Source organism: Chionomys nivalis, chromosome 4 (genome assembly GCF_950005125.1).
Source record: "Chionomys nivalis chromosome 4, mChiNiv1.1, whole genome shotgun sequence".
Lineage (NCBI taxonomy): Eukaryota > Metazoa > Chordata > Mammalia > Rodentia > Cricetidae > Chionomys > Chionomys nivalis.
This window is the reverse complement of record NC_080089.1, coordinates 41,884,885-41,906,958: the sequence shown is the minus strand read 5'-3', so window position 1 is coordinate 41,906,958 and position 22,074 is coordinate 41,884,885. Positions and strand designations below refer to the sequence as shown.

Sequence of the window (22,074 nt, the reverse complement as noted above, 5' to 3'; positions counted from 1 at the left end):
AGCTAGAACCTTGGGGTTTGTTAAATTTGGAAAGATGTGGAAAGCAGCTTGCCAAAAGGTTTTGTATGCAAGGAAGAGAAGGTGAATTAGGAAACGTTCCCAGTTTGTTTTATTCCTGAAACTTAAGCATTGAGGTGGACTGGAAAGGAAGATGGGAACTTATTTTTAAAGTGCATGATTTGATGAGTCATCAGACTCCATTCATTGGAAGCTTGCATTGTAACACGATTAGAGCAAGGCGAGGAGGACAGCACACGCGAGACAACTTGAGGAAGCTTGGGGATAAGGTCTGCATTTTGGTTATTGTATATAATTTATGGAACTCTTCCAGCTATAGGTAGAAACAAGTGGTGTCTTCAGGATAGAATTGCCATGTTGGGATTTACCAGCAGATGGCAACGTGTCCAGGTCTGATCATTGGGAAAGTGGCTTGAACTCGAATCTGCTTCTATTCTTTCCAAAAATAAACATTACAAAATTAGCTGGCTGTGCCCTGAACTTAAAAAAAAAAAAAAATCCAGCAAGAGAGTCATTTCAGGCGCCTGTTTATCTTCCCCCCTTTGTACCCTGTTCTCACGTCACCTTGAGCTCATGCATCTATTCAGGGATAATGAGTCCTTCCACGAACTGTTGTGGAATGACTTGGAAACAGCATTATTAAGAGGTAACTGTTTCCTCTCCACATGCAGTTTATTAGATTTGATTTCCACAAAATGGCCGAAGTCTCTTCCCACTGACACGGCTCGAAGCTCCGAAGTCTAAAGATAATTGTATAAAAGGAATAGCCACTTGATGTTTGCAGGCAGAATTGGAGAACTCTGCTGTGTCGTGGTACTTCATTTCTTCAGGGACAGAATTATTCAATTATAAAACTGCATGGATAGCTGAATGCCTCTACCCCATCGAAAAAGAAACCGGAAAACAACCGTTGGGAACTCTTCAAAGGGATCCCTAATGCTGTTTACTGGACACATGTATTTCTTCTCCCATCTCTTTTCACAACAAGCTTATTAACGCTGTGGAAAGCACCATGCTTTCTCAATTTGGCAAATAATACAGTGCATTTTGCCAAGGCAAAACAGCCTAAAAGCAATATTTATATCAGGAACTCCTGGCTTCAGTGTGGGCCCAGATCCTTTCTTCTCAGTCTTTTCTGGCCATCCCCGGATGCAAGGCTAGGCCAGCAGGTGTCCCAGGTGAGTGGACCATCCCCAAACCTGTCTGTGTGCGGGTTTGCCTAACACTGTCGGGGCACGTGGACCCGGGCTCGTGTGCAGCCATCAAAAGCATTTGACACCGGGAACGAGTACATTCCCTTAAAGAATAAAAGTTTCCAGCTCGAGAGTGGCGGAGAGTTCCCCGAAGACCCTTTAGATGAACTCCGGGATTGTAGAATGGCTCGTTTGCTGTCCCGGGTGGAAGCTACACTCTGGACTGGACCTCGAGGCCATTCAGGGACAGTGAGGACAGCGGCTGGCGGCGGAGAGAGAAGCAGCTTGCTTCTGCCCTGCAGAACTACTTTTCGCTCCCCTCCACCCCCCTTGACAGCGTTGCGCGGAGGTATCCGCGCAAGTTTGGAGAGTCCGGGAGCGGAGGGATCCCGAGTGAAGCGGCTTCCCGAAGTCCCAGGGAGAAGGGCCCAAAAAGTCGGCGGGGGAGGGGACGGCTCGGCGCGCTCCAGCCGCGCCGGGCCGAGGAGACAGAACCGGAACCGGAACCCGCGCGCGTGCCCGCGGTGGTCGCAAGGCCCATCCCCGCCGGCGCCCCCTCCCGCCCTGCGCGCGCTCCCGCGAGTGCCCCTGAGGACCCGGCGAGCGGCCCTCCGCGCGGAGCAGCCACCGCCGCCGCCGCCGCTGTTCGGGGGCCGGGCTTCCGGGCCGGGCCGGGACCTCCCGCTCCTCGCGGGAGCCGCCGCCTACCAGAGCGTCGGGGAGGAGCCGTCGTGCCACTGCGGAAGAAGCGCGGGGGCCTCCGAGGGATGGGGAGCTGCCCGCGGCACTGAGACAGGGACCCTGTCAGCGCGGCGGCCGGTGCCGGGTGGGGGCGGCGCGGAGCAGCTCAGGGCCCCGGCCCGAGGACATGGGGCGGCGCGAGCCGGTCGCGGGACGGCGCGAGACGCGGCGGAGTCTGCGGCCACGAGCGACCGGCAGCCCCAGATAGAGCGGGGACCCGAGGGCCGGGCCCCGCCGACTCCGGGACAGGAGGCGACGCCCGTCCTCGAGCCGATCCTACCACAGCCCCGGAGGGATCTGGGATCCCGTCTCGCGACTTCCCTCTGACGAAGTTTTCCTCTTCGTGCTTTGCTGAGGATCATTCCTAATTCTAGAACTCGCCTTGTGGCCGACTTGCTCGGTTTGTTTGGGGAGATAACTTGTTTTGCTTCAACCCGCATCCCCTTTCCTTGACCCCTTGCAATCGGATGTTCTAGATGACTGAATGGAGTTTTGAGTTGGACTTTTGTGTCCCTGCCGAAATTGAGCCTGATCCCAGAGTACTGGGGGTGGGGTGTGGAGGTGTTACTGTAAAATGCAAGTTGGATAAAAAGAAGACCTCTCGCCAAGGGCCCCAATGAGTGGCACACAGTCTACTATCACGGACAGGTGGGTATGAAGTTCCTCGGTCGCTAATCTTCCTTGGATTTGGCCCCACGCAGCAGGGGAGTCGGTGATCGCAGATTTGCCTTCAACTGGTGCAATTGACAGGCATAGGAAAGAAGGTTGTTTCGGAGCTGTGCAATTAGTCTAGGGTTGCTGCCAAGTTATCCGGTTGATTGAATTTGGAAATGCAGTTTTTTGGACAGAAACTTTCCCCATATTCTCAGAGGAAATGAAGGAAAGCCATGATTGTGGTTTTCTGTCGGGTGCATTAGGATTGTGTGCTCATTTTGGAGCCAGAGGAAGGTCATTTTGGGTGAAGGTCAGAGCCCGAGGTCGGTGGGTATTGGTGCACCATCAGGTTGATTCCTGTCCTGTGGTAGTTCTAGACTCTTCATTTTAGGAGTTTTTGTGGGTGAACTTAATTTTCATTCTGCTGCATGGTGATTTGTGAATCTGATCTCTTTACGTGACCTGCAGAGTGTTTAATTATTAATTACCTAATTTTCCAGAATGTTGACACTACCAGTAAATCACGGGCTCTTGTTGGGGACAGTTTCCAGGAGCTGAAGGAAATGAGGGAAAATCATGGGGCCTGCTTCTAATTATTCTTTTTTATATTTCATCTTCAAGACACTCTAGCATTTAAAGATGTAAACCCCAAGTCTGGTTTAGGCATGGCAGGTGGATCTTGTTCATTAATCAGGGTTGCATGGCGTTATGTATAGAAGATGTGGCCAAGTGTCATTCTCTGACACTTTAGAGTTCTTTTGAGTACTTTTCAGTGAAAGCAAGTTGGTTCCTTGAGCGTATTTATTTATTTATTTATTTATTTTTTTTGTTTTTCGAGACAGGGTTTCTCTGTGGTTTTGGAGCCTGTCCTGGAACTAGCTCTGTAGACCAGGCTGGTCTCGAACTCACAGAGATCCGCCTGCCTCTGCCTCCCAAGTGCTGGGATTAAAGGCGTGCGCCACCACCGCCCGGCTGAGCGTATTTATTTCTCAAATTAATTATGACATTGTATGTTACTTTCAAATTTTAGCTTGCTATTTTTTAAGTTAACCTAAATATTGTTACAAAAACAAAACAAAACAAAATCCAAATACTTGAAGCAGAGTCTTTAAGTGCAACAGTAATGCTCCTGCAGAAAGCAGTTTAATTTCTGATAAGAGAGTCTCACCCAATTGTGAGACTTATTTGTTGATTTTTAAAGGGGCCAAATTCCATTATCATACCATAACAGTTCCTCCAGAGACAGAACTTCCTTTTCCTGTTGATGCTTTGCAGTGTCACATGAGCGTTCACCTAAAAGATGCCCTTAAATATTTAAACTACTTATGTTTACCCTTTGTTTGTGTACTTTGCTAGGCAGAATTTCATTTTCAGTTTTCCTGCAAATACACTTTACGTATATGTAGAGACAGTTGTTTTGTGTCTTCCCGCCTCCCCATCCTTGCTCCTTCTCCTTTCATGGTGTTTGCTTCTGAGAAATCACTCACAGGTGTCCAGATAATTGTTTTGCTGGTTCGTTCAATTCCTGTCCTGTCAGTTGAGCCCGTAGATAAGCAGACTTCCAGAAACTGATGGAGTCCTGGTTTTCATTAAGATGCTGCGGAGTTTAATTTGTAGAAACAGAATTTAGAGTCACTGACTCATTGCACACAAAAGTCACATAAAAGCACCCATGTAAGGATTTTTTTTTTTTAAACCAACTTTGTTTCTCAGGGTTTTTTGTTCTCTTTCTTGGAAAGAAAACATTGAAATTTGGATCTTTTTAATAACGTAGTTGAACATATGAACTATAAACATGCAGTTTTTTAAAGATTTATTTTTGTATTTTTACTTCTGCATATGTGTTTCTCTGTGTGGGTATATACATTTGAGTGCAGGTGCCTCAGAGCTAGGAGTGGCTTTAGGATTCCCAGGGTGATGGTGCGCTGTCTACCCTAGGTAATGGAGATCTAACTTGGGTCCTCTGCTCTTAAGTGCTCAGCCACCTCCGGAGCCCAACGTTGTTTTTTTGTTTTTTTTTTTGTTTTGTTTTGTTTTTTTTTGTTTTTTTTTTTTTAAAGATTTATTTATTTATTATGTATACAACATTCTGCCTCGATGTATGCCCGCACGCCAGAAGAGGGCGCCAGATCTCATTACAGATGGTTGTGAGCCACCATGTGGTTGCTGGGAATTGAACTCAGGACCTCTGGAAGAGCAGCCTGTGCTCTTAACCTCTGAGCCATCTCTCCAGCCCTTTTTTTTTTTTTTTTTTTTTTTTGAGTCAGATTCTTGCTGCATGTCTTTGGCTGTACTTGTAGCATAGTCTATAGCCTCCAGCTCAAGACATTCAGTCCCCTGCCTCAGCTTCTAGAGTGCTGGGGATTGAAGAGATGAGCTCCTTCCCTGCAGGATTCTTGCTCTTATGTATTTGTGTGCAAACAGTGGATGCACATCCTATGAAATTGAGTGTTGTACCCTTTCTTTTTTCTTTCTATTTTTTTCTCCCTCAGACAGGATTTCTCTGTGTAACAGCCCTGACTTGTCATGGAACTCACTCTGTAGACCAAGCTAGCCTCGAACTCATAGAGCTCTGCTTGCCTCTCCCTCCCAACATGCTTAAAGGCATATTGTATCAAAACACAGAGGAAATAAAGTTGACATTGGTAAAGGGAAGCAGTCTCAATATGCTAATGCTTTGTGGGTCTTCTCAATGTAAATCTTTACTAGGTTGCTTTAGACAACTGAGTCATATAAAATAAGATTATAGAAGGTTTATTTTAAAACTGATTGAAATCCTGATGTTTGTCAGGCACTGGGGTTTGGCTTTTCTTTTTTCTCTTCCTTTCTTCAAAAAAGAGAATTAGTATGTGACAACTACTTTTTCTTGTAAACGTCTCTGCAAATGTGAGGCAGCCCTTTCTCTTTAAGAGAGTAGTTCCTGGTTTGAATATATGTTGAGGTGAAATCTGGAAGTACTGGTTTAGTAATGCTTGTATGCCAGAGAGTCTTAGCAGAGTTCTTCATGTAAAAACCTAGCTTCCCTCAGCTTTCTGTATATCTTCTCTCACTGACTCCAGCGTACAGTAGATAGACTTTGCCTACTCTACGGCTGTTGGCAAATTAATAGTGCCAATGTAGCTTTTCAGAGACCCTTTCAAGTTTGAAGTACTGTATGTGGCATGGCTTTGTTCTGTAGAGTGTGCAGAGCCACCAGGCCAGCTGTGTGAGTTGGAGTTCTTTCATTGTGGTGCTCCTGACTACAGAGTCTGTCTGTCCTCAGTTGAAATCAGACTAGCTGGTTTTGGGCGTTGTTCTGTTTTGCAGTTTGTGGCAGGCGACACATGGCTGAACAAGATAAGAAGGGTTTTATTCTTGTGTTAGGGACGTGCTGGGGCTGGGATGGAATTCAGCTATGTTTAGGCTCTGATTGGTCACTTTGGATACTCAGAACTCTGTTACATCCTGTTATTATTTTGCAGTTAAATTCACACATTCATTTGTTTCCTTTTCTTTCTCTTTTTAAACCCCGGCACCCACTGTTTTTTAAACTTTCAAACTTATGAAGTATGTTTATAAAAGCTGTTGTTTTTATGTAGTATATCTGAAAAGCCTTTTTAAAAATTAAATATTTTATGGATGCTTTCTGGTCAGTTGGCTCTGTAACTGTTGTGAGTTCAAAAGACTAAAAAAGTGATAGAGATGTCCGATTGCCATTTTTCTATCTGCATTAGTTGCTGTCTTTAGCCCTAAAATATCCTAATAACTTTCAGTGCTCCATGACTTGCTTCTATTTCTAGAATAGAAGATACTGTGGCAATTGACATTTCATTTAAAAAGTAGAAGGGAGAGAATTTTTTTTCAGTGGACCCAGTGAATGATTTCAGGGCATTCTGTAACAGCAAGTTTTAAGGGTGGTGCAGGTTGGAAAGTCAGCAGGGTCTTCCTTGAGCTCCATGTACTTTGTTTGGTCCTTATTTTTGGTCCTGGACTTTTTTTGGTCCTGCAGATCTTGCCATTTTTGATTTGTAGATTGGCAAAAGGTTTTGATATGTTGGAATTTACTTAGAACTGAATTTAGCTTTAAGGTTAACTTTTAAGCAAGCTTTTAAAGTGAACATTGAGACCTATACCTTTACATTCATATATAAAGTAGAGCTATTATTCATTTTTTCTGTCAAAGTTGTCTTATAAGTTCTAGTTAATAACAAAAACAAACAACCTACCCTCTTAGTGTTGTGTGTTATTTTCAAGGTTGCATAAGTCATTATCTGTAAGATGTAATTATTTGTAACATTTTCTTATGAAATGGATCCATTTCAAATACCGACTTGAAATTGAGAATAAGGAGGGTCATACTGCCAGCTTCATAATGTTTTGTCTTTTCTAAGTTCAGAATAAAGTCCTGATTTGTATAAGTCTGCATTATAGTATATGTACTTCTATAGTTTTACCAGTCAACATGGAGAATCCAAATTAATCTTTTTAAAAAATTTGGAGTTGTAGTCTTCCTTATTAAAAGCACACTCACATTGTACTTGAATTTGTTTCATAAGCGGACAAAGGATGCTTTATTTGAAATCATAAAAAGTGTGTTAGCCTGCTGATACCACTTGATGTGTTAGTGATTTCTGGTTGTCACATGTTAGCACTGCAGTGTTAACTGTTCTAATGGTTCTGCACAGGTGATGGAGGGATTTTTAGCTGTGCTTGTCTGACAGTTATCAGAAATGCTGCTTAGTGGTGGGGTTGTAAGGCAGTGACAGTGCTGGCGTTCCTTCTCCAGCAAAGCAGCCACAAATAGGTCTTACTATCTCCCAGAAGTGGACTGGGATGATGTTTTCAGAAATAGGAGGCTTAACTTAATTTTGTCTCCACTGTTAAAATTTGGATCTGATGATTTGATTAACATGGAGATATAATCCCTTCTCTTAATTAGGAATCTTCAGAATACTGACATAACTCCTTTTGAGTAAAATACTCTTTTGTGTATGCAGTGATATTCTGTGGTAGTATAATTCTTAGAAAACTGCTTGAATCTGGATTTTTCTGGATTCAAGATGTCCTTTTCACTTTTGTTTATTTGTTTGTTTTGTTATTCCAGACAGGATTTCTCTGTGTAGCCATAGTTGTTCTGGAACTCCCACTGTAGACCAGGCTGGCCTCAAACTCACAAACATTCACCTGCCTCTGCCTCCCAAGTGCTGGGATTAAAGGCATGTGCAACCACTGCCTAGCTCTTTTTTTTTTTTAACCTTAAATTGTTTTCTTTTTGCATATATTATTTTTTTTTTCTGTTCACCATTGTTTAGTAGCTTTTCAACCTCACCAAAAAAGAATAGGGTATTTTTTTTCTCACAGGATGCTTTCTTCCTGGTCCCTTATCTATGCTAACTTTAAATATCTCTTGAGAATAAAGCTTTTGTCACTTCCTCAGGAGACTGAATAAGCCACCGATAGTAGTAGTCAGGAAGCTTTTCCTGCTCTCCGGCTCAAGCTTTTCTTTTTAAGTTGTCCTGGTAACTTGTGTCTTCTTGCTGTACAAGGCCAAATGATGCTCTCCGGCCGTTTTGAGTTTGCATGCTTGTATTGGTTCTCGTGGTTAGCTGCTGCGTTCCTTATGGTTCTCTTCCCCTTAATTCTTTGTTTAGTCAAGTTATGTTTTTTCTTGTTCCATTGTCTAAATGTCAGTCTGTCTCTTTTAATATTTTATTAGCTTTGCCTGACTTGCTATCCTAGTACATTTCTTAGTTGGTCTCCTGGTACAAAATGTGATATTCTATATGATTCATATTCTAGAGAAGCAAGTTACAACTTATTTTTACTGTGATTCTGAATTCTTTGATTTTTCTCCAGCCCTAGCCCCCAAATTACTTGTGGAGAGATTCTCAGAAGAAATGTAGATAGATAGATGTATGCGTGTATGTGATTGAATCCAGGGCCTCAGGCTTGCTGGGCAAACAGCTATATTCTCTGGCTCTATGTTTATTTTAGGTAGCATTTAGAATAGGTGTAAGAGGTTGTAGCAACCAAATGAAACAAACATATACAAATAACATAATTACCAAATCAGCTAATTAAACAATTACTCACTCATGTTTTAGAAGACTTCTTTATAAAGTGATTCTTTCAAATGCAGTTCCCCTAATACATCGAACAGTCGATTGTAGAAATATTGTCTGGAGCCTTTGCTGATTCTGATTAGTCAGAAGTGAAGACAAGCTAGGGATGAAGAAACACAACTGTAGCTTTAAGGTAATATGGTAAGAGTCATGTGGAAAGTGATATTCTTCTAGTGGTCTGGCTCAGTCTGTCACTTAAAATGTTACCTCCTTCATATCTTCATATAATTTTAAGAAATAGCTCTGCAGTGCTTGCTTAGTAGTGATTTCCTGTTAGAATAGATTAGTGTTAAAATTTAAATAATGCTTTCTTCTGTCTGGAGAGATGGCTCAGGGTAGGAGTATGTACTACTCTTGTAGAGGACCCAAGTTCAGTTCCCAGCACCCACATCAGGAGACTCTTAAATTGCAGGTCCGGCTGCAGGGGGATGAATTGCCCCTGACTTTCTAGGCACTTGCATTCATATGCGATACCCTCCAGTAAGTACACATATAATTAAAATATATAATTAAAAATGAATCTCAGAAAACCATTTTACTTCCTTGTATTTGTGAGAATTATTATTGACAAGATAGCAACAGGAAAAAGTGTATATTTTAATTACTGTAAAACATCTAAGATTATAGACCTCTTCAATGTTTTTTTAGTAGACTTTCTCCTTTGATACTTAGCCTAATGTTATTTAAGTAACTATTCTTGATCTTTTAGGTTTTATTATGTTTTTTTTTTGTTTTGTTTTTTGGTTTTTCGAGACAGGGTTTCTCTGTGGTTTTGGAGCCTGTCCTGGAACTAGCTCTTGTAGACCAGGCTGGTCTCGAACTCACAGAGATCCGCCTGCCTCTGCCTCCCGAGTGCTGGGATTAAAGGCGTGCGCCACCACCGCCCGGCTCTTTTAGGTTTTATCAGTAAGTTTTGGAATTTGGAAAATATGAGTTTTATGTTTTTGACTTAGGATGTCTGGGGTATCAAGATAACCATGTGTGAGATGTCTGTATGATGCTTGTGGAGCTGATTCCTGGAATACTGTGTAGACTGTGGTCTTGCTGAGTAGTATGTAATGGTTCTGAAGATGAGCTGTTCTCCAAGTGCATAAGCGTGTGTTTTTGACTCTTAGTGGAAGAACCTTATTATGGTTCCTGTATTAAACTGACACGCCTCAGTGCAGCTGAGAGTGCAGACTCACACCGTAAATGATTTTTAATGGATTCAAGTGCTGACTCTTGGTCTTCAAAGTCTTGGTCATGTGTCATGCCTAGGTGGCTTCCTTCTGTTTGCAGACAAGCAAGTTTAATAGCCAGAAAAAAAAGAAAAAAGTCTTTTTGGCTTGGGACTATGCATAGCAAGCATATAGCAAACAATTAAAAATATGGTAGTGACATGCCTCTAGTTCCAGCCCTTGGCGGCTAAGGCAGGAGGGTCTTTAGTTCTAGACCTGCATGGGCTGCATAGTGAGATTCTGTTTCAAAGAAAAAGAATGCTAGAAGGGAGGACAGAGGAAGATGTCTTACTGTTAGCCACTGATCACACTGCTATTTATTTTGACGTTGTAAAGTATATTGTAATTATTAAAGATGCTACTTTTGAACTATAATATAGTATTAAATATAAACTTTTTCAGTTTGTATAATTAATATGTCAGAAGCTTTTTTTTAGATCTTCCATGGATTCAGAAAATGTTCATTTTCGTATAAAACCCAGAACATCTGAAGGTACTAACCCTGAAGTCAATCACTTAATGCAGACAGTACCTATTAGTAGAATAAAATGTCCCTAAATAATATGTAAATACATGTAGCTCACTTATGTTTTTGTATAGATTTTAGATGGGTTATCTGTCCTGCCTGTGTTCAACATGATGATCTGCTGTGGTTTGCCTGGTGTCTCTCTGTGGTTTACTCAGAGGAAGTGGTTATTGTGGGTGAAGGTCTGGTCTTCTTAGAGATTGTTGGTGGCACATGCATTGTCAGCATATTTCCTGTTTTATTGGCTGCTTGGGCCAGACTTCTCAGGGTGACTACTGTTGAAGGGGTATCCGAGTATTTTATGGTAGCGGGATTGCTGGTTACAATGTTGTGTAACACCCATGGCACAGGTGATGCGAGGGTTAAATTGATGTTTATAAAGGTCTTTGAGAGTCTAGGATGGAAGTACAGACATTGTTTCTAATTGTATTTGCAGGGTATTCTGATGTTCGGATATTGTTGAGCCAAAGTGAAAACATAGTGGTGCAATACAGTGTTACTTTGTGGAACTGATTTCTGTAGCCATTTAAGTGGTTTCTAATCACCACCAGAATCATGGTTAGAATTTTTTCTCTCTGGGACTAGGGAAATGGCTTAGTTGGTAAGGTACCTGCCATGTAATCATGGGAACCTGAGTGTGGATCTCTAGCACTGATGTAAAAACTGGGGGAGCACAGTGGAAATCTGTAACTCCCGCAGTGGGGAGGGGTGGAGATAGGCAGATCCATTGGAGTTCATTTGTCAGCTATCCTAGCCAATGAGTGAGTTACAGGTTCCGTAACAGATCTTGTCTCTGGGCCTACGAGATAGCAGTGGCTAAAGGTGCTTGTCAGCAACCCTGGGACCTACATGATGGAAGTTGAGAACTGTATCCCAAGAGTTGTCCTCCAACCTCCTCCTCAGTGCCATAACACTCTGCTAACACACACCAATGCTGTGGCGCTTGTGTCCCCAAGTGTTGTGACACTTCATGTGTGCACACACAGATGTAAAATTTATAAAGTTAGAGACTTTGTCTCAAAAAAAAGGTGGAAAGCAATAAAGACACCACATGCTTAAGCAGCCACATGCACACACATATGTACCCACATACACCACCCATGGAAAGAATTTTTCCCTTTCTCTCTCTCTCTCTCTCTCTCTCTCTAAGAGTATATTTTTAAATGTGCATTAGCATTTGCCGTGGGTGTCAGGTCCCCTGGAACTGGAATTACAGACAGATGTGAGCTGCCATGTTGGTGCTGGGAATTGAAACCCAGTCCTATGGAAGAACAGTCAGTGCTCTTAACCACTGAGCCATCTCTCCAGCCCCTAAAGACAGTATTTTAGTATACAACTCTGCTCTATGTAGACCAGGCTAGCCCTGAACTCACTGAGATCTACCTATTTCTACTTCTGCCTCAGTGATTAAAGGCATGTTCCACCACTCCTGGCCTTTACATGAGGAAACGTAAGGAAGCTGTAGACACCTTGTCTATAGTACTGGTGAAGTTCTGTTCACAGAATTTAACACTTAGAACAAGCTACCTCATCAATGGGGTAAGTGAAAAGCTAAAACAATGAAATGGAGAGAATTTCCTTTTGATCAATAGCTTCATCATCCATATGCAAAAATTTTTACTTTCCTGAAACCTAAAAGTTAGCAAACTGATAGAATTAAATGTTACACTTTATTTTTTTCCCTTTAGTCCATGATACTTAAAAAGGAAACAATATTTGTAATGAGGAATTTTTACGTAAGTTTAAATTTAAATCTAATTGTCAGTCCTCCAGACCAGAAAGATGCTTGTTCACTTTTAAGTGCTGGATACTAGCTCTGCTATATTCTTGGTATGGGAAAGCATAAGGAAGAAGCAAGTGGCCTAAGTAACTCTGCGTGTGGCAGAGATACGAAGAGAGAATAAATATTATGAATTCATGCCGCAAACTAACTTTTCCTGCTCTTTTCCTCAATTTCCACGCCTCCATTGGTTCTCAGACACACTACTCAGAAGTAACTATGTTTAAAACTGTTCCTGTTTTGGAGAAAAGGTCTTGCTATGTAGTTCAGGGTAATCTTGAATTCAAAATTCTCTCATCTCTGCCTCCTGAGTGCTGTAATTAGAAGTGTTTATCACCACCCCTTGCTTTCAAAAATACCACAAAACAAAGCCGCCTATCATTTTAAGATTCTGTGCACATGTCCCAAAATGGTGGGTGTCATCTGCAAATATCTGCAGGTTATGCCGTTACAGCAAACTTCAGAATTACAATGTCAGGTGTGGAGTGGCTGCACCATCACTTCCTGGGTCTTATTTTGGAACCTGGCTGAAGGAACGTCCCCATCTGAAATTCATGGATACTGTGGCAGAGACAAGAATAAGGACATTGATAGAAGCATTATTTTGACTCTTGCTTGTTTCAAGACAGGGTTTCTCTTTCTATCCCTGGTTGTCCTGAAACTCAATTTGTAGACCAGGCTGGCCTCAAATATCAGAGATCCACTTGACTCTGCCTCCAGGAGTGCTGAGATTAAAGGTGTGAGCCACTATACCAGGCCACATATGATGACTGTTAAAACTTTTGTTCAATTATGCGTACATCACATTAGCTTATAGGACATAGGCTAGAACAAGATAAAGTTCATTGTCAGTGGGGTAGGGATGCAATTTCTCCTACAGGTGACATTGCAAGGCATGTGGTCATCGGTAAGACTTTGAGCTCCTTCTCAGGAAGGAATGTGGAGGCTGAATTAAGTAGGGACAATAATACAGTCTCCCAAAGGAGTTGTTCAGTAAATGCTTATCATATAGGTTGTTTAGAGTATGTGAGAGGTTTATTTCCATACAGAAGTACGAAAAGTGCTATGTTGAGCCTCTGTGTTCCTGTCATTAGCTTCAACAGTGATCAGTGTATGTCTTTCTTGGTTTATCTGTTTGTTTCCCTTGCTTCTCCTCAGGGGATTACAGTGAAGCTTCTGGATATCCTGATATCACCAGCGAGTGTCTCACTGAGACTGTTTAGTTTGGACCATGACTTCTTATATTATATCCTCACTGCCTAGTGGTTTGAGACAGTGGTACTGAGAACTCTAGAGTGCTGTCATTTGGAGAGGATGTTCATGGATTGTGTAGAGTTTGACAGCCAGATCTTGTTTTGATTTCATGGAGTGTTTCTGGAGGAGGCTTTACAACATGATCTACTTTCCCAACCTCTTTACTTGTGTGTGTGTGTGTGTGTGTGTGTGTGTGTGTGTGTGTGTGTGTGTGTCAGAAGCAGGTAATTAACCTCTGGAAAAAAATAACATTGCAACAGATTTGATTTGCAGGAGGTTTCATTTCTTACTGAGCTTCTGTTGGAATAATGCCAATTGAAAGGATTCCCAGCTCTTAATGGCTCCAAGTCTTCTGGGAGCCCAATCAGTGATGTTCTTTAATGTGGAGAAGAGTATCAGAATCATTTATAAAAGCCCTGTGTTCTCACCTATATTGTCAGAGAAAAGAGCTATCATCCTGAGATTGTCACAATGATAACATGGTAAGAGTAAAGAGAGTCTAATTTTAGTTTAGAAATCAATGTCACTTGTAGCTGCTCAGGCAAATGAATCAATGGGCCCTCAAGCCTTCATTGTGACTCAGAATATCAGTGCAGGCAATATATTTGTTATTTCTCTGTAGGGAGTAAGGGGCTTATGTTATACATGTAGGAGTATTTAGTTTTGGGGAACAGTGGAGAACAAATCAAAGAGACAACCCCTTTTTTAAATTTGTATTTGGCATGTGACAGTGGTGCCAACAAAGAGAGTTTGCAGTGTTTAGTGAACAATTACGGTAATATATTTGTTATGATGGAAATATTTTAGTATAATACCATTATTGAAAAATAATTTTAACTGACTTCTTATTTCTGTAGATACTTAGGTATTGAAATAGCTCTTGGTTCCTTTAATTAAATTGTTGTTAATCTAATTTCAGAGTCCATGTAGGAGATACAAACTACAGTTGCAAATGACTTGTCAGCTTAAATAAAATTATTTAAATTTGGGTTTTTCTTGCTGTTGAGTTGGTTCTGGTTTTGGTTGCTCAGAGCAACATATTCTATTTAAAATGAGTAAATTTTCCATGGTGAAAAATTCTTTGATGTGATGTTCTTATTATTTGTAGTGTTATCTCACAATTGAAAGCACTAGTTTTCAGAGATAAATACTTGTTCCGTCCTTGTCAGGACAGTAGTACTTTGGTTGCATTTTAGTTGTATATGCTGTTGCCAATTTAGAAAGGGTTTGTGGTTTTTTTGTTACTGTATTTACCCAGCAATTCTACCTGCTTAGAATTCTTGAGACAGTGTTTAAAGGAAAAGAGGCTCTGTTGCCTGGATGGAAACAGCAGGGAAAAGAAGTCCTCCCCAGGGCTACTCAGTGCAATGGTTAGGGAGCGGTTTGTTTCTAAGAATAGGAGTAGGTCTGTTACGTGTGAGAAGTAGTAATCATATCTTCTTTCTCCTCTTCTTGTTCCTCTCCTCCTTTCCTCTTCTCTCTCTCTCTCTCTCTCTCTCTCTCTCTCTCTCTCTCTCTCTCTCTCCTTTTTTTTTGTCTGTGACAGGTTTTAGCCCTGGCTGTCCTGGAACTCTCTCTGTAGACCAGGCTGGCCTTTACCTCAGGGATCTATCTACCTGCCTCTGCTTGCCAAGTGCTGGGATCAAATGCGTGTACCATCACATCCAGTATCTCTTTTTTTTTTTAAAAAAAGTAACTTTTGGAAGAATAGATATCTCAATCCTGTATTTAATGTATGTAATATCTACTTTTATTTTTTTCTATGTTAGAGGTTCAGTAATGGAAAAATGAGTGACGCTGAAGTTGAAAAGAGTCTTAAGTTTTGGTGTTAGGCTTGTTCTATACTAGCCAGGATACCTTGGGCAAATTTACTTTATCGAGTAGCATCTGTCAAAGTGCTAGATAAGGTGAGTGTGATGGTACTAAATCAGGTTGGTGTGATAATTCATGCCTACAATCCCAGCACTCAGGAAGCAGAAGGATTGGTACAAATTTTCAGCTAACCCAGCAAACCTGGGCTACTTGGTAAGTTCAGTCCGTCTTGTGTTGTTACTTAGTGAGAAGAGAGAGACAGTGATTTTTTTTTTTTTTTTTTTTTTTTGTATTTTCGAGACAGGGTTTCTCCGTAGCTTTTGGTTCCTGTCCTGGAACTAGCTCTTGTAGACCAGGCTGGACTCGAACTCACAGAGATCCGCCTGCCTCTGCCTCCCGAGTGCTGGGATTAAAGGCGTGCACCACCACCGCCTGGCTCAGAGTAACTTTTTTTGAGATATACTGTGAAGACTGCAAGAGAATCTATTTAAGTTCTATTGTATTGAGCTGGGCATGGTAAATACACGTCTTTAATCCCAGCACTAGAGATAGAGGCAGGTGGATCTCTCAGAGTTCAAGGCTAGCCTAGTATATAAAGTTAGTTCCAGGACAGCCAGGACTATGTAGCCATATCTTGTCTCAACAAACTAAAAAGAAGAAAAAGTGCTAGTGTATATAACAAGAGGCCAATAAGTTATTGACTTTGACTCTTTAAATTTTATTTAGTTATACTTTATGTGTTAGTGCTCTGCATGAATACCTGCATGCCAGAAGAGGGCATCAGATCTTATTATAGATGGCTGTGAGTCACCATGTGGTTGCTGGGAATTGAACTCAGGACCTCTGGAAGAACAGCCACAACTTTTAATCACTGAGCCATTGGTCCAGTCCCAGCTATCTCTCCAGCTCCTTGACTGTGACTCTTAAACCTTAGAAATAATTGTTTCCTAAACTGTTTTTTAATGATTGTAAAATGATTTTGAATTTATGCATAATTTCAGCTGTTTTCCCTTGCTAAATAATAGTTTTTTAATTTTATATTTAAAAACTTAAATTTATAATTCATATTAAGGAGGTTATCTGTAATAATGATATTTGTTGATTTATGCTAGACATTATAGCAAGAAGTCAGTTTATTTTGTTTTGTCAGATGAGATCTTGCCATGTTGTTTATGCTGGCTTGGCCTCCTGGGCTCTTCCTTTCAGGTTCAGGCACATAGTAGTGCAAAGTAATAATGATTAAATTGGTTTTACTTTCCAAGTTAAAAATGTTAATATGGTTACTTTCTATTACACATTACTCTTTTGTTTTCTTTACTTTTCACTCTCACTACATAGTGTGTGCATTACCTAGTCTTTAGAAGAACTGAAATAGCATCAGTATAGGTGAAGGGTTTATCTCTGCTTTTGGGTTTCTGAGACAGGGTCTGAGTCTGCAGTCCAGTCTTAAGTTGCAGGTATGAGCCGCCACACCCAGCACATTTAGGATTCTTGACATTTGCTGTTGGTACTTTGGTTGGTGTTTTGAGAGACAGGATCTTGCTGTGTAGTCCTGACTGGCTTGGATTTGATATGTAGACTAGGTTGTCCCAGAAAAATCAGTAATTCTTTGTCTCCTAAAGACTGGGATTATAGATGTGCACCACCACACCCTGTTGTGCTGCTGCTGTTGCTTCTTCTTCTCCTCCTTCTCCTCTTGTTACTTCTTCTTCTTCTTCCTCCTCTTCTTCCTCTTCCTCTTCCCCTTCTCCTTCTCCTCCTCCTCCTCCTTCATTTCTCCTCCTCCTCCTCTTCCTTATTATTTGAAGCCTAATCATTGCTTGTAAATCATTTTCTGTCATAATTATTCTTAAGTTCTTTTAATATGTTTCTGATCTGTTTGATACAAATATTTTTTGGTGTTAGAAGACAGAAAACAATAAGAAAGAACACCACAGTTTATTATACTGACTGTGTAAGGTGGAAAAACAAAGCAGCAAATGCCTTTTAATAGAATATGATTGCTTGTTTTATGGTCCTGGGGCTTGAACCAGGGCCTTGTACTTTCTAGGTAAATGCTATCATTGCCTCGATTTTTTTCTTTTTGAAACAGGGTCTCACTGTTGCTACAGGCTGACCTTGATCTGTATCTTCTCTGCCTGTGGAGGGCTTGGATTGAAGAAGTGTTGCTTACCAGCTTGGCTGATGATAGGGCTTTTGTGGAGCATAAGTAATAGAAGCAAGTTGGCATTCCCCCTCCCCATGCTTTTTCTTAGAATCTACATTGAAAATGTCTTGTTAGCATAGTTATCTCCTTTTTTGTTGTTTAGTTTATATTTTAGTAGCACCAGAAAAATTAGGTATTTTTTTTGTTTTGTTTTTTGTTTTGGATTTTTCGAGACAGGGTTTCTCCGTAGCTTTTGGTTCCTGTCCTGGAACTAGCTCTTGTAGACCAGGCTGGCCTCGAACTTAGTTTTTTCAATATATAAAAGTACAGTTGTTTTAAAAATATTAGCCCCTAAACAAAGTCTTTTACTGAATAAGTAAAAGGTTCTAGGTAAAGAAAATCTACAGAATTGTTACTTTAGAATCTTTCTAGGTCTAAAATGTATTTATAAGAGATTACATGGAGAAAGTAGTATTCTTGAAAGCATTGTTACACATGGGGAGACATCATAGCCCTGAGGGAGAACTGCAGACCTCTGCCTGCAGGATTCTGGAAAACTGCTTTTTCCTATGCTTACAGCCTCTTTATGGGGTAAAGATCTGTTAATTTGCATAAATATTTACCATATCTCATTTTAGCTAGCATTGCTTCCTCACACTGGAAGCAACAAGAACTTTGCTTATCCAAGTTGGAAAATTTATTGTTATCAATATTGATAATCTGGAGAGTGTTCAGTTATCTTGAAGAGCTGAGAAGTCAAATAGTCAAATTGGAGGGCTGTGGATATAACTCTGTTGTAGAGCTTGGCTCCTGCCTAGCATGTGCAAGGCCTAAGCTTCAATCCCCAGGAAAAAAACCAAAACAAAAATTCAAATAGGAAAATAACAAGAGTAACAACATGATCCCCAGAGCCATAAACTTTCATTGTCTAGTACAGTAGATACCAAAGACTAATTTGGCTGCTTAAATTAATTAAAATAAAAATGGAAAATTTAGTTCCTTGGTTACACTAACCACATTTTTAGTGTTTAGTAGCCACATGTAGCCATTGTATTAGTTGTTCATTATCATAGGGCATTTAAGAGTGCAAAAAGTCAAAACAAAGAAAAGAGTGCAAAAAATACGTATTTTGGTGGTATTAGAGATTGTATCTAGGGTTTCACACGTGTTAAGCAAACACCCTAGCTCTCTTTTAATTTAAAAAGGTTTCTTTTTTGAGATAAGGTCTTTGTAGTTTTAGCTGGCTTAAGCTGGCCTTGAACACCCCTCCTGCCTCAACACCCCAGGTGTTGGGATTACATACATGAGTTATTACACTTAGTGTCTTTTTGTCTTATTTACTTTTGAATATTTTATTTTTTACTTTTTAATTATGTGTTTGTATATATTTCTGTTGGGGTTTGTGCACATGAGTGAAGTGCCTGTGGAGACCAGAAGAGAGCATTGGATTTTAGAGGTTGAGTTAGGGGCATTTGTGAGTCATTTAACCTCAGTTCTGGGAACCAAACTCAGGTCTTCTGCAAGAGCAGTGCCAACTCTTAACTGGTGAGTCGTGTCTCCAGACCTTTTCATTTTTGAGATAGACATGCTTTCAACTTGTGATCTCCTCTTGCTTCTGGCTTCCAGAAATATTTGGGATTATAGAGCTGTGCTACCATGCCTGTTTTGCAAAAAAAAAAAAAAAAAAGTTTGGGCAGAGCTACCAAATATTATCTCATACAATTATGATCAGAAATCTTGGAGTCATTTAACTGAGTGGTTCAAGGTTCCTCATGAGGTTGTTGTCCAAATGTCTGCCCAGTGGAGCAGAGACTTCAGGTATCTGAAGACTTGACTGGAGCCGATAGGACTACTCTTGAGGTTGTTCACTTACGCTGAGCAAGAGACTGATGATTATTAATATAAGACAATGGTTCATATTTCATTTCTGGGATCTCTTTAGGGATACTTAAGGCAGTCTGCTTTGCTTGATGAGAAAGCAGAATGGAAGCTGTAGTAAGTTTTATGAGGTGACCTCAGAAGTTACACTGTCATTTTTGTATTCTTCTATTGGTTTATAGGTCAGCTTTGTTCCCTGGCAGGGAACTGTTCAAGAGCATTGGTGTCTGGGAGCTCAGAATCAGTTGGGGTCATTTTGGAGGCTACCTACCTCAGAAACTTAGGATGTTAAGGTATTTAGAGAGTATATTTTTAAATTTTTATGGTAGTAAGAACCAAGAATCCTAATTTTCAGACTTATAGTTGGAAAGACTAATATAGTTAATGGTCTACCTTAGCCTGTGGTTAAACGCTAATAAAAATTAGGCAGTTTGATAAAAAATTCAAAATCATATTTATATTTTACAAATATTTTATAGTTCTATTTTTGCATTCATCTCCATTTTGTTTTGTTCATAGAATACTTATAATTTCAAGATAATTTAAGTTGTTCACATGAATAGATATATTTGTCAAGATAAGGTGATTGCAAAACTTGTCTTAGTCATGCATACGGTCTTGTAAATGAAAGACTTCTCCCAGAAATATTTGAAATTCTTCTTGAAGCTGGAATGGATGTGTGAAGAGTTTTCCATTCTTTCTGCCAAACTCTGTATGTAGCTCTAATTTTGAAGTTAGATAATGAATAGTTTTAGAAGCCCCCCTCTAGAGACAGGATCTCATATACTCCAGGTTGGCTGACTCTACCTTCCCATCCTCCTGCCAAGTCAGTCAGTCAGTCAGTCAGTCAGTCAGTCAGTCAGTCAGTCTCTCTCTCTCTCTCTCTCTCTCTCACACACACACACACACACACACACACACACACACACGAAGAGTTCACAGGACAACTCAAGGGAATGGCTTCTCCTCTCACTGTGTGGTTTCTGGGATTCACTCTCAGGTCATCAGGCTTAGTGGCAAATGCCTCTACTGGCTGGGCCATCTAGCTGGCCTACATCCAGCTCTTTCATAAGATTGTAATGGCTGACAAATAAAAAAACCCAACTAAAATAAATGTCATGAAAGTATTGAGAAAGGACATTATACTTGAAGTTAAAAGCCTAAGGATGCCTATAGGTGGTGGCGTGTATTTCAGAACCTATTTAGAGGTAACATAATAAAGATGGGTAGACACTTAGGGTTTCTTGGAGTCTTAGAACCTTAACAGAAGAGGTAGCCAATTTATTTAAGAAGTAGGTGGGTGTGCAGTAAGTAGCTGAGATAGCTAATGAGTTTAGTGAATTCATTCTGTTCTGTATACCAGGACTTCACCCGTAGGTGAAGTGCATGTGCATTAGACAGTTTTGTATATCTGAAGACTCCTTCTACTTGAATGGTGTAATCCCAGTTTTGTACTTATATTGGAATTATTTTTGATAGTGTTATGAAAACAGATGAAATATCATAAAATTCAAGTATATCTGTGAAAAAATTTATATGATTTGGAAATGTGAAGTAGACCCACTGAAAAAATCCTGTCAAATTGGATGGGAATAAAAATAACTTCGCTATTTGGGGAAAGATTTAGTGTATGTTTTTGTATATATCCTGCTTCTTGTTCCTCTGTAAGTAAACTGAATTGGAAATTCACCTTGATGTACTTGGTATAGTTTATATGAGAAAGATATAGTCACTCAGGATTATCTTGTTAAAGAAAAAGTTTTTATCCCATATCTAAGAATTGGCAGATGAATACACATTTATATATTTTAGGTTGAAGTAGAGTTTAAGATCTCTACAAGTGTCGTTTAATACCTTCTTGATGTAACTACTCTTTTCCATTAAGTGACCTGGTACCACTGGTACTGGTAGATGGGCTAAAACAAACTTTGTTGTATGGTTAAGGGGAACATCCTGAATTCAGGAGTGTGAAAAGAAAGAAGTATGAAATGCCTCCTGCTTGAGGTGATGACCTGGTTGTAGTTGTGCTGACTGAGTTAATGCTATTTTCTCAAAAACATTGACTTGGATTTTATTGCTAGTATTTTCAAATATAATTTTGTTCGTGTATTTTTTCCTAGTGTTACTTTCTTTTTTGGCAAATAATGCTATTTTTTTTCCCCTAATTAAAGTCGTGAAGTAAACTTTCTTTGGAAAAATCAGCAATGTTAAAGGAGAGCATTAAGTATCTAATGGTTCAAGGCTCTGCTGTGGCAAATCACTGGGTCTGTATAGACACCAGATAGGCCTTCTTCTTCTCCAGTACAGGCCTCAGACTAGGTTTAGAAGGTGATTGGCACAGAGGATTTGAAAGCTTGGAGGACAGTGTTTTGGTTAGAAGAATTTTAGAACTTAAGTTTTCCAGATTTATTGAATTTCCCTGTCTTTACTTTTCTGCTCTTAGTACTTGGAAGATGTAAGTATTGAATTAGGCGAATGAATGAACAGATGAAGCCAAGTAAGAGATATATTAGCATAAGGCCAAATTGGACACCTAGCAAAAAGTTGAGAATTCCCATCCATGCTGTACTGGGAATGTTATCTTTTGTTGTTGTTTATTATTATGCCATTTGAAGCAAGCAAATTGTTATTACTTTTTTTTAAAAAAAAAAAACAGAGTCTCTACATAGCCCTGGCTGTACTGGAACTCACTCTATAGACCAGACTGGCCTCAAACTCACAATGATCTTCTGCCTCTGCCTCCTAATTACTGGG

The 22,074-nt window shown here is 40.3% G+C and overlaps 1 protein-coding gene across 3 annotated transcripts in view; it reads left to right on the top strand.

Annotated features, from left to right (window-relative positions):
* The first annotated feature begins 1,773 nt into the window (after positions 1-1,773).
* Positions 1,774-22,074, top strand: part of Arhgef12 (Rho guanine nucleotide exchange factor 12) — a 133,127-nt gene continuing 112,826 nt past the window's right edge. For 2 of the 3 annotated variants that reach the window (XM_057766453.1, XM_057766451.1), the window contains exon 1: positions 1,774-2,600. In XM_057766453.1, the coding sequence (XP_057622436.1) occupies positions 2,569-2,600 (32 nt within the window). In that variant the 5' untranslated portion in view covers positions 1,774-2,568. Of the gene's footprint in view, positions 2,601-19,594; positions 19,614-22,074 lie in introns of those variants that run through there. The other variant, XM_057766452.1, reaches the window with a different exon arrangement.